The following is a 13,189-nucleotide window of genomic DNA, read 5'->3' on the forward strand; positions in this document are numbered from 1 at the left end:
TATCGTTACTTTATGATTAATATATTTGCTTAAACATATCTTTATACATGTAATGTTGAACAGCAGCTGTTCCTACAGCTAGCTCGTATATAATTGTGTCTTTGATGTCCATAATCCAAATTGTTCTAAATACATAACTATAACACTATCTTGCATGTACTAACCAACTAAGTTTTCAGTCGTGTATCAAAACCTAAATGATAAAATAGAATTGTGTACTAAAGAGTGTTCCGGTATATACGTAATTTAATTTATTAACACTTCAACCGATATATTGAAGGGATTAAAGGTTGGATTGGGAAAGAGGGAATGGAACCAGTGCCCAACACTGAAAGAAAAATAAATAATTATGTGAAGATAGAAGTTATATGATGGAATATTTAAGGTACAGAAAAGAATAATATTGTAGCAGCGACACGGTGGTGAGACGCAGGCTTAGTGTTCTCTGCGTTAGTCGCATTCGCATTTAACAGATAGACACGTGTGCGAACGTATTTTTATCAAAAAACCGGGCTTTGATTAATTTTAAAACTTCAATATACAAGCAACGGGATTTTGTCGTGATACAAATCAAAAAAAGTTTTTTTCTTAAATTGTTAAATATTTGTTGCAGAAAAAAAAAGTTGTTTTTTATTTGACAGCACTATAATTTTTACTTCACTGGGGTTTCAGTAGTATGTTTTTATGGTGACTACGAAGGATTAAAAGTCTATCATTGACAAGAGTTCGTAAAAAAGTTTTAAAAAAAACTACATGTTTTTTTCTGGTTAATTATATGTATAAATATATATATATATATATATATGTAGTTCATTAAAAGTTACATAGATAGTTAACAATAGAAATCAGAAAACAGATCATAGATATTTTACAATGATATAAAAAACAACCAAGGATGAAATGTAAAATTAATTTAGCCAGAATAAGTCATTATTGGTATTGTGGCTCCGGTGTACTAGGCAAAGAAGCTAAAAGTCTCAGAGATTCTTGGATTTTTTCTGGGATTGGAGGAGGAGTGGGCAAATGAGAGCCAGCCGGTTGAAATCCATTCTCATCAGAGGTGTAACCTGTGCTAATTACTGTGCCGTCGGGTGCTACATAAGAATAGCCACCCTGGATAACTTGAACAACGCCTGGACCATCCTTGGAAGCAGGACCTTGCTTCAGATAACCAATTTGTTCTTGTCTGATTTTGTTTTCAGTTTCAAACCTGTAACCATAAATACAAGTTAGTTTTTACATATTGTAATGATTAAAATTAATTGGCATAACAAGTTGAAGGAGAAAGGATTGTAAAAAAACGATTAAAACAAATTGAACATAGCTAAACGCAGATTAGTAGTATATTACTAAGGTTACATCTAGAGTGAAAGGTAAAAGGTAATATTTTAAATAGTTGTGTGCATTTTTTTTAATAATAAGGCTATGAAATATACTTCAATAGCCCGTATAAAATTTAGACAATTTTAAGATTACTTAGACATATATATTTCATAATTGAAATAAGATAGTTGTGTTAATTTCAAATAAGTCAAAGTTATTTTAAATTGGTAAAATAGTAAACGATTACTCGAATTATGTAAGATAACGATTACAGAATGGTTACATTGCGAATTAAAAAAGGTTTCTAAACTTAGTAGTGTTAGTTAATCTAAACTAAATTTATGTAAAATTGTAATTAAGAAGTTGTTTGTTTTACTTTAAAAGTTTGATTATCTTAGCAATGTAATGGCTTTTTTAGATATTCGTCTTTTAGCGTTATGATGTAATTTTATCCTTGAAATAATTAATTTCTCTGTTCCTTCTTATTTAATGTATTATATTTAATACAGAACAACAATTTATTTTCGACAATGTTATTCTTCTACTGTAAGTAACAGCTATATTATCACAAATCAAATTCTTCAACAACCATTTTTCAGTGTTAATACAAATTTTTCTATTGTGCTATCACTTCTAAATCAGCGGTTATACAACAGAATCGTGCGAAATATATCTCATTTAATAATAGATTAAGACTTGAAAAATAACGTTACAATTAAACTACCAAATGGTCGAAAGTAAAAACAAGCGTTTGAAAATTCCTGTTGTCTAAATTTTATAATTCACTAAGATTAAGTTGGCATTTACCAACTATTATTAGTGCTTCTAGTATGTAAATATTAAACATAAAACTATAATACGTGTGATTAAAATGAAAAACAATTAAATTGTAAACAATATTATTTAGTATATTACATTATTATTGCTTACGTGTTTTTGAATGTTCCATCTAGGTTTAATACTTGCTCTTGACTGATAATAGCGGCTTTGGATTCAAGGCTCTGTGGGAAAGCGTTGACCGCAGCGGCCAATAAAAGCGACGACACCACTAATGTAATCTAAGAAAATACAAAATATGAATTACCAGACAACCACTGTACATAAGTAGATTTAGATCTATACAAATAAAATGTATTGAACTCGGGAATTTACCTGCATGTTGAGAGTGTAAGGTTACAACTTATGATACGTTGTGCTGAAAAAAGTGCAATGTACAAAATATAATGCCGAATACACCTTATATATACAACACGTAAAGAAGGTTGGATACAATAATAGGGGCCATCATACCAGTTTATTATTTACCATATAATGGAGGCGGTACCATCTAGAAGGAAAGGTCGTTGTTATGTCAGTGAGTTACGAAAGCAGTCCAACGACATTTATTTTAGCACGTCTAGTGCACAATAAACAAGTTTTTGAAAAAATTATACACACACCCAAACTCAAAATGATTTAATCAATTTTGCCAATTAGGTATAGAGCTTACACAGTCAAATATTATGTCATATTAAATGTACATCTAAATTATCGTTTATCATGCAAAATCTACCAATTTAATTTCAAAAATATACTTTTTTAACTCTTTAACGGCAAATAAAAGCCCCTAAAAACTAGGTACATCGTACAAAAAAAAATAAGATAGTTATGATTTCATTTAAAATCAATATAGTATAATCCAACTTAAAGTATTTTCTTTCTTTTATACCAGTTGTTCATACAAGTCTATTTATCTCGACTATTTTTAATAATGGTTTAGTATTAGATATTTATTTAATTAATTATTAGTTGTACTCTTAGTAATAAATTCTAAATCATTACTAATAAATTAAAATTGTTTAACGTTGGTTCAAAAATATAGTATTTTTTATTTTTAAATACAAAGCTAAATTTCAAAACTGTAGAAATTTTCGTAAATTTTAAGAATTTCAAAAATGTTATGGCATAAAAAAATATCGAAGGCGATTTTCGTATATTACAGTAGTATATAAGTACCTTAGATCTTATTAGAACATCTTACTTTTCGGCGAAACACGTTTACGAATACCCACTCAAAATGTATATTATTATATGTTTATATTATATATATTATATGTTTAACTTTGTCTAAAAAACCATACCTCTATAATCTATATTTATTAAAATTCATAAAAGTCTAAAAAGTAAATTAAAAACTGTTATCCCTTACAGCAAACTAAAACTTTATATCACCGTTGAACTTTCTATGATGGCATATGTTCCGATTTGCGTGTCAAAGTTTAAAATATTTAGGGTATGCTCGGTTTTTAAAAAAGAAAAATGTACTTTCTTGAAATTTCAGTGTACTAACCCTATATGACTTTTTTCTAATAAAGGTTAAAATGTTGTATAATTATATACATTTATAAAAGACACTTTTTGTCTTCATACCAATCCTTAAATAAACAAAAAACAAGTAACGACTATATTCATATATGTTAAGGTAATGTATTAGGAAGTTTTAAGAAGATATCATTATTTAAAAATAATAATTTTAAATTGTGTAATTATAATTAAATTAGAAAAGTGTTGTGATAGTACCAAATTACAATAAAAAATTCAATAAAATTAACATTATTAATAGTAGAAAAATGAATAGTATGTGCATTGTCGATTGTCAGTATCATAAGAACTATTGTTATTGTTGGTTTTCACTTTGCATAAGTATTCAAAACAACGTAAAGGATCAATAAATCACTGCTGCTTTTTAAACATGAATTAATGATTTTATACTAAAATTAAATAACGTATAATCAATTCTTATTTACTTATAAGAAGATAAATTTGACATTATAAAAAAAAAAATTGCACAATCAAATACATTTTTATCCATTTTCGATCAAATTATTTAGGTCAACTCAAATTTTACACGCATCTATTAGCAATCTTGACTAAAATTTCACTTATGAAAATCGAGGGCACCTCCCTTATTAAGTATAAAGCAAAAGACTGACTTAAAGATTACTGTCAAAAAAGATTAAGCATCATAAGCTAAATGTTGCATACTTATCTCGTAACTTATACGTGACCAAGTACTACTATTATATTGGGATATACATTTTAATTTGTGTAGGTGTAAGAACCTCTTAACTAGGCAATCTATGCCACTAGCATTCCCACCTTCAATGCATATTATTAAATAAATAAATCATGTCTACAAGGAGAAAGTAAAATAAAAACGATATAAAAAGTAAGAATAAAAAAAGTCATTCGGTTGAACTTATAATATTCCTAATTCCTCCAAAATGAGCTTAACCCATACATATATAAAAATCAATTCTAGTTTTAAAATTTTCTATCAAAAATATTAATTTTAAAATAGGTCTGTAAAGTAAAAAACGATTTAGTTCATTTTTATATACGTAATCGATTAATTAATAATAACCTGACTTCGGAAGAAGGTGGGTAATAATATGCTTAAGTGAATATGTGTGCCTACTATGTATGTTTGTTTGTTCCTATTTCCATTTTTAAACTCTACTAGACCGATTTTGATGATTTCAAACTAAAATGATTTGTGAATTCTCAGAAATACTTAAAGAAATATTAAAAAACCTTGAATAACTCGCGACGAGTAAAAAAGTGGCGAACAATTTTTTATTGCGTTTCTCCGAATTTGTAATAAAATTGCCTACATGTACTCCTTACTTTAATAAACATTGGCAGTAATAATATGAATAATAGACCACACTTATACCTATCTTTCGGGGCCCTTTTAAAGAAGCATTTTTGTTCGTCAGTTTTACTACCTCAGTGCCCTATTTTTTTGGATTTTTACATTACATATGCTAGGGTAGTAATTGTTAATAAAACGTCCTTGTGTCACAGAGTCGTTGTTATGTGGCGTGAGAAATCTCACGTCAGATTAATTTTTTAAGGATTTTTGCAACTATACATTACTATCTCTATGGTAGTTGATCCTAGCTAAGAACAATTCTGGGTCATTCCATGCCAAATAGGTGATGTGTGTGCATATAAAAACGAAAAAGTGAAGAAAAAATTTTGACTTAGACAATGCTATGTTCTGTAAATTAGTTGTAAACACACCTTTAGTTTAAGACCACGTTACTTAATAAGGAATTACTACATCAAAATGGAACTTATACTGAACAATTGTATAAGTATCTAGTATCTAGTATAAGGGTTCTTTTTCATAGAATCCTTAAACAATTTTTTTTTTCAAATTTTTTATAGCTGAAAGTTGAAAAACAAATTTGAAATTTTATAACTCAAAGTCAAAGTTTCAAAAAAAAATTATTTTCTGACACGTCATTATACTATATACTATTTTGATACATTACTTAAATGGACAAAAAAATTTATCAAGTATTCAAAATGGAATGTTACGAAAAAGTGCTATATTTGAGAGCTTACAACTCCATAGGGTGGAAACAAAAACTCTGAAATTTGATTCAAGATATTCAATATGATATTTTTTATTAGGTTTTACTTTAACCATTAAAATTAATTTTTTAAGGGGTCCAATTCCCTTATAATAGTTTATTTTTTACGTTGTCCTTAAAAGGTTTTAAACCCTATGATAATTCCGAACTTTATGAAAAGATACAAATTAATTTTGACTAACGTGTTTTGAAAGAAACTAATTTTTTTATTTACTTCCTCAAACAAAACTATTTCGTTTTAAAATTAGACGATTTGTATTATTTTTACTAAAGAGGACACATCCCTAGTTATTAGGAATCGGTATAATCAATTTATTGCAAAATCTTAGCTTTAAGCTAAAACTAAAGTATACATTTCTAATTAAAGTAATAAGGATTCATTATTGGTAATTAATTATATTATGAACTTATCAAAATGCTCACAAAAATATTTTTAAATATTTTTTAACCTAAACAGCTTTTATAGAACCCATTTTTCGGCATGATGGTTATAAATTAATTAACTGTTGAGGAGTAAAGTATAGGATATTATTTTGCAAAATCTTAATTTAGAGATTAATTTGTATTGTATACAGTAATAATGTAGTAAAATATGATTCATTATTGTTTGTGATTTTTTTTTCTCAGACTATCACAGTGATTCTTAAAAAAAATTCAATTTGTCTCGCAAAAACAGTTTCAGGCGAATCAAATGTTTTGGAATTGTAAAATCACCAAATTTTCACAATATAAGAATGAGAAATTATCTTTTCTCCAGCGTTTTTAAATTTTCGATAACTTAATCCACTAGTTTTTAATCATTTATTAAAAAATACTAAAAGTATCTACACTCTAAAAAAATATTTAAAAAAAAATGTTATCTGTCAAAAAAATGCCTTGCTTTCATTCATTATACAATTCTTTCTTTTTTTTTTATGAAAATTTGGTAAATTTTAGTACTATCATAGCCTCTACAGTATTCGTTCGCGCAAACATGTTTTCATATTATAAATTTACGAGTAGGTAGTTTCCTATTAAATAAGAATTAAATTGATCTTTGACCTACATATTTTGTTTAAAAATAACAGAAGTAACATGCAATTTTTAAAAAAGTAATGCCTGTGACAGCTTGTAAAAGTATAGTTATAAGATAAGTACACATAGATAGTCCATGGACATTGGGCATAGTACAGCAACCGATATGATATCATTACAAAATTAAAGCAAAGTATAGGTTTACGTCCTACATTGGATTGTCATAGGTTATAAAATTATATGACGTGGTCTAGCTATGTGTGTTCAATGTAAGGTATTGGTATATTATAAGTAGCTTGAGTTAATACCTATCAATATTAATATTAATACAGGTAAATAATTATCATTCATTAATTATTTTAAACTAAAAGTTCAATAATAGTATAATAAAATATTGCTAAGCATCTAAAGTATTACAAAAGAAATGCTATAATTGAAAATCAAGAAACTAAAAAAAATAGAAGAATACATTTTTTATTTTTAAATTTTAAAGTAATAACAACTTAAGACCGACACTTTTAAAATCACTATTCATTTTTAAATTCTGTCTTTGGTAACAAAATGAACTGTGACGTATTGAGGGGGGAAGGGCGATCGCCCATGGGCGGCACTTTTTACAATTTTTTTTAATTACGTTTCAAATTTCGATTAACATAAATATTGTCAGTGCTGATTCTGATTCTAGCAATACATACAATTATACAAACATAATTAATTAGTATTTAACGGATTCTATTATTTACACGTATATTTCACTTCCAGTTCTATATTATATAATCTATTAGATGATATTGCAATTGTACAAATTTAAATAATAATGTTACTTATTTATTGTTTAAGTTTGACTTATACAATACCAGTAACTCTTAAATCAGGTGTGTCAAAGGCAACGTGATATATACGAATAAACGATGCATTTAAAATGTTAATGTATGTATATAACTAAACAAAGTTCAAATAATTAATTTCAGTGTAGAATGTTATAAATTAGGTTGTGTGTCAAAGGTATTCCAGAAAAATCAAAACGCTTAAGTGTGGCCATAATTACTTTATAGTGTTTATAAATTAATAAAATTACATATTTTAGTTATATCACTTTTTTTAATAACCTAATGCAGAAGCACTTGGTGTTTTTTTATAAGCTGCTGCACCCTGAGTTTGGTAGCTTTGCTGAACTCTATAACCTTGATTATTATTTGAAGCTTGTCCATAAGGCGAAGCAGTGTTTGTTTGTTCAATAGCTTCGCTGCCGTATCCAGAACTTCCTTGGGACTTTTGGTAAGACTTTGAAGTTGAAGTGGATGCTTGTCCGTAAGAACTTCCAGAAGCAGCCTGGCTATAAGACACCGGAGTTGAGGTCTGTCCATATTGCCCAGATGCTGAAGCCTGTTTATATGATACAACGTTGGATGCCTGGTTATATGCTCCAGGTGCAGAAGTTTTACTGTAAGCTCCAGGAGCGGATGTCTGTCCATAAGATGCGGAGTTGGAAGTAGGACTGTAAGCTTCTGATTCCTGTCCATATGAAGTAGAAGCTCCATTTGGTCCATACGCAGCTTGTTGTTGTTGAGCAGCTTCTTCAGCAGCGTTCTGTTCTAAGGACTGAAGAATTTCCGCAGGAATAGGTGGTGATGTAGGAAGATGATCGCCTTTTGGTACGAATCCATTTTCATCAGCTGTGTAAGTCAATGTAATCAATTTTCCATCTTCACCTGGGTAGCTGAATGATCCGTATACTGATTGAATTCCTTCTGGCCCACCCGGCTTAAGTTGTCCGTACTCGGAGACCGAAATACCATTACCAGTCTCGTAACTAAATTATAAATTAATACAAATATTACTATTTAATGCGCTTATTTGATTAAACTATAATCACCTGTATGAATAAGAACCGTCTCCAAGATTTGGCTGGTTTGTCTGCGATAAAATAGGAATAACTTCTACAGGGCCGGCGATGTTGCCTGGGGCAAACGCGTTAAATCCATTGCTGGCTGGTTTATACAGATCAGATGTTTCAGAAGAGCTGGTGCTTTTTGTTTCGTACTCTGAACCAGATTTTTGGTACAAAGCCGGTGACGATTTTTGAGAGTAACGTTGACTGTACGCACTTGGTGACTGGTATTGCAATGATGAAGCGGGAGACTGATAAGATGATGTAGCAGTTGACTTAGAGTTGTAAGTTGGCGACGGATAAGAGGATTTAAAACTTTGTATGTTTGCCGGTGCAGTTTGAATGGGTTGATAAGAAGAAGATGAACCAGATTGGTAGCCAGATTGAGTACCCTGAGAGTAAGATGAAGCACCAGACTGGTATGCGGTTTGTGCGTTCTTTGAGTATGGCGGAGACGCCGAAGAAGATTGGTAGTATGAAGGGGTAGTTTGAGTATTCTTTGTGTAAGGTGCAGCATTAGACTGATAAGCAGCCCGTCCCCCAAATTGAGCACCTGATTGGTAACCAGGCTGTGCAGCAGATTGATAACTAGGCTGTGCAGCAGATTGATAACTAGGCTGTGCAGCAGATTGATAACTAGGCTGTGCAGCAGATTGGTATCCAAACTGTGGTACTGAAGGAGCAAAAGTTTGGTAACCAGATTGGGCAGCGGATTGATAACCAGACTGCGGGCCCGAAGGAGCCGCAGACTGGTATCCAGTTTGTGGACTTAAAGGAGCAGCAGATTGATAACCAGACTGCGGGCCTGAAGGAGCCGCAGACTGATATCCAGTTTGTGGACTTAAAGGAGCAGCAGATTGGTAACTAGACTGTGGACCTGAAAAAGCAGCAACTTGGTAACCAGATTGGGTACCAGATTGATAACCAGACTGCGCACCTGAAGTAGCAACATATTGGTATCCAAATTGTGGACCAGAAGGAGCAGCAGGTTGATAAGCAGATTGGGCAGTGGATTCATAACCAGACTGCGAACCTAATGATGCAAAATTAGGGAATTGAGTAGATTTGTATGATGGAGATAGTGTTGACTGCTGATACGATCCAGCACTAGCTTGATAACCAGAAGGGGCACTTGAAGAGTAAGCTGAAAATGCAGATGAAGGTTTTTGATATGATCCACCATTTGATTGATATGTACTAGATGGTAAAGGAGTAGTTAAAGCTCCATAACCAGAAGATGCATCGGTATCATATCCTTGTGGTTTTGCCGCCACATAAGCGATTAGTGATATGATTAAAAACTGAAAAAAGTGGTATAAAACATATATTATTTACATTTATTTATTTTGACATATTGTGATTTGGTTAAAAAGACCAAATTTTACATGTTATGTGATAGTAGTATTTAATTATCATTAAAATGGCGAATGAAATAGTACTTTTAAAATATTGACATTTTTTTGGGGTTTAACTCGATTTTATTTAGTACACAAATAATTATACATACATTCGAAAATAATAAATATTATTTTAGAAGTCATTCAATCTATTTTTTTTAATTTTCTCTATACGTCTAGAAAAATAAAAAAAAAACTGACAATTTTTGTAAAATATAACATTGGGGAATTGCAAAATAACTATGCAGTTTTAATAACATTTTTAAATTTATCAACTAATTAAGACAACTTCTAAACTTTGAAAAACTACTAAATGGATTTGGTTTGATTAAAATTAATGTATCATTTATAAATTAAATTAAAGTTAATTTGAAAATTAGATAGATCTTGGAACCACAAAAAAAAGGCAGATTTCATCTTCACTATGTCCAAATAAAAAAAAACAAATTTTCATAACTGTATTAAAGAAAAAATAAAAAAAAATATAACAATTTATGTCCTTTTAATATTTATATGATCACACATTTAAATCCATTTTTTACAATTCATCAAAACAAATAAATGTAACCAAGATATCATTATAATATGCGTATTACAACATTTCATTTTAGGTAAACGAAATTATAAAAAAGTTTATTGTTTATCCAGAAATATACAATAAAATATTAATTCTTGTAAAAACAGTATACATTTTTTTTCTTATTTGCTTATGTTTAACAATTGCTGCACGTTTTTACTGTCGTTGTCTATACTGTGGGAAATAATGGTAGAATGTTTATTTAGATATACTAGTCACGTTTTGTAAAATATATAATACTATTTTTTTGTCGTAAATCCTTTTAGAATTTTTATATTTATTAACTAATAACTAATTCAGTATTTTATAATATTATGTACTAATGCTGACCCAAATATGTAAAATACAAATTATAAAATCTGTTTATTTCTTTTAAATTCTAAATATTATTTAAAAAATGACACTATTTTATTTCAACTATATATTATACATATTTATACACATAATATTTTCATTTTATTTTCAAACAAGCTTAGTTATATGAAAATAATAATGAAATTTTTTTTTAATTCATTAATAATTTTTATCAAAGATATTAGAACATTTATTAAATTTTTTTTTTTGTAATTTTAATAATTTGAATTGCTAAGATGAATACAAAACTCATATGAAAAGTGTCTATGAGTTTAATTTTTATTTTATAGAACTGGATAACGAACATACAAGTCCCGATTGCGTACACATTATTTTTCTGAATCATAAAAAAAAAAATAAGAAATATATTTATAGATCCCAATTTTAATTTACCAGCGATAGATTAGCAGCCAAGATTATTCTCAAATCAAAAGAAAAACCCCTGCCTAAGCCCGTCTTAGAGATAGGTTTATAGAACATTTTATTATTATAAAACATTTTTAAGTTAACTACCCCACGATTTTTCTGATTATATTTAAGTCATTAAAATGTTTAAGAAATTATAAAATTAGTGCAGTTTGTTATTTAAGATCGCTATCTAAAAGTAAGATGTCAACTAACTCAACGCTTAGTTCCGTGTTCCATTATATTTTACTTTGTGTTTGATAACTTAACATTTTAGCTGTATTAAACATTTTACAGTCACTATGTGATATGAAATTTAGAATGTGCGGATTGCTTTCGGAATGTGTACAATTAGGAATAAGTGTATTTGTGTTATGAAAAAAGGCAGCATAGCGGGGTCAAGACATAGTGAGAGAGTTGTTAAACATTTTACAGCTAACACAATAAATCTATATTCAGTCTAATTTTCATACCTTAAATCACAAAATTACAACCAAGAAAGTGAAATAAAGAAAAAGTTTCCACTCTCTCTAGAGGAAAGCAAAGAGGAAGAGTTTTGATATATATCTGGCTTGTCAATTTATAGTTTTTTTGAAAAAGTTATAGTACGCCGTTATTAAGATAAAAATATATACGTTATTTGGATGTTTACCAGATTTTGTAGGAGATATGGTGGACTACTATTTTATAGAGATCACAAGTTTGTTTTGGTCTCTACTTTAAATAAAATTTTGTTTATAAAATATTGCAATTGGTTATTTTAAGATTAAACAGTTTTTCACCTTGTATTACCCAATTTTTTTCTTCAAAAATATTTAAAGAAAATTGTTATCATTCTACTTTTTCTTCAAAACGCTTAGTATGAAAAAAAGTTTAAATAAATTAAAATGTTTTAATTGAGTTAAGTAATGTTCAAGTTCTAAATAGTGGTGTGGGGTGGGCGTAGTCTCGAGTAAATCAAAATATATTTGTGTATTTAGAAAAACAATTATAACAATAAAACCCGTAAATGACAAAGGATAATATCCCTAAAATAACTAGAAAAATTTAAACTATAATATAAGTGGTAACACTTTCTGATAATATTTGCAAATAATCGCATGTCTTTGTAAGCTCAATAGTTACTCTAGGAAAGTCTTAAACAACACAAGTAATTATATATTTTATTATTTTATCAATAGTTACTGATAAGAGATAACACAAAGTAAAGCTTTCTGTAACTATATGAATACGAAACCTATTATGTTTCACGCACATTTAATAAAACATAAAAGCAAAATTGAATCTATCTGCTATCAAATACATAAATAGTTGGTTGAAAAACTTACCGTTTTCATGTTGATGATAGTTATGACTTTGCGTGTGGGATGTGGGTGTTCGAATCCCATATAATATTCACATCCACGTCTATAACTGAACTGACAATGTATCCGCTAACCCACGTTCATATATATATACTCAAATGATGGAGCTGGGTAAATGAGAGCGTTAACGAATCGCGGGAAGGTGAATCGTTTATCCCCTCTCTTAGGGACCGATCGAATTTGGATTTACAATGATTTTTTATTATGACATGGCACGACGGGCAATAGACTAATTAGACCCACGAGCCTCGCGTGACAGGTGTAAGACGCCGTCATCACTGTAAGGACTATGCCTTGATAATCCAATGATTAATCAATGAGTATAAACACAGCATCCACCCACCGACGGCAACAACGGCCCAGATATGTACCAGATGACCTAAAGCAAAAATCCGTCGCTGATGATGACACTCACTGGGATATTATTATGATATTATCAATAA

General features: G+C 29.4%; 2 protein-coding genes across 3 annotated transcripts; both read right to left on the minus strand.

Moving 5' to 3' along the window:
- Positions 1-2,596, minus strand: LOC126835165 (endocuticle structural glycoprotein SgAbd-4-like). The gene is made up of 3 exons (XM_050567486.1): positions 2,476-2,596; positions 2,254-2,381; positions 1-1,210 (listed from the first exon to the last, which is right to left on the minus strand). The coding sequence occupies exons 1-3, from the start codon at positions 2,479-2,481 to the stop codon at positions 931-933; spliced, it is 414 nt and encodes a 137-aa protein (XP_050423443.1). The 5' UTR covers positions 2,482-2,596; the 3' UTR covers positions 1-930.
- Positions 2,597-7,791: 5,195 nt separating this feature from the next.
- LOC126835739 (ice nucleation protein-like) lies at positions 7,792-12,841 on the minus strand. 2 transcript variants are annotated; one of them, XM_050568523.1, is made up of 4 exons: positions 12,711-12,841; positions 9,587-9,950; positions 8,635-9,526; positions 7,792-8,571 (listed from the first exon to the last, which is right to left on the minus strand). In XM_050568523.1, the coding sequence occupies exons 1-4, from the start codon at positions 12,768-12,770 to the stop codon at positions 7,860-7,862; spliced, it is 2,028 nt and encodes a 675-aa protein (XP_050424480.1). In that variant the 5' UTR covers positions 12,771-12,841; the 3' UTR covers positions 7,792-7,859. The 2 variants fall into 2 exon arrangements, with proteins under 2 accessions (XP_050424480.1, XP_050424479.1); XM_050568522.1 differs by having other exon boundaries at positions 8,635-9,950.
- Positions 12,842-13,189: the final 348 nt, after the last annotated feature.

This window comes from Adelges cooleyi, unplaced genomic scaffold (genome assembly GCF_023614345.1).
Source record: "Adelges cooleyi isolate 19-005CV unplaced genomic scaffold, UGA_ACOO_1.1 ACOO_flye_CR_arks_rails_tigmint_CR_PRNA_23, whole genome shotgun sequence".
Lineage (NCBI taxonomy): Eukaryota > Metazoa > Arthropoda > Insecta > Hemiptera > Adelgidae > Adelges > Adelges cooleyi.

Coding starts and splice junctions, on each gene's coding strand:
- LOC126835165 (XM_050567486.1), bottom strand. Junction 1,211..2,253: donor GATGGAACATTCAAAAACAC/GTAAGCAATAAT, acceptor TTATGGTTACAG/GTTTGAAACTGAAAACAAAA.
- LOC126835739 (XM_050568522.1), bottom strand. CDS start 12,770: ATGGGATTCGAACACCCACATCCCACACGCAAAGTCATAACTATCATC. Junction 9,951..12,710: donor CTATCATCAACATGAAAACG/GTAAGTTTTTCA, acceptor CACTTTTTTCAG/TTTTTAATCATATCACTAAT. Junction 8,572..8,634: donor GACGGTTCTTATTCATACAG/GTGATTATAGTT, acceptor TTTATAATTTAG/TTACGAGACTGGTAATGGTA.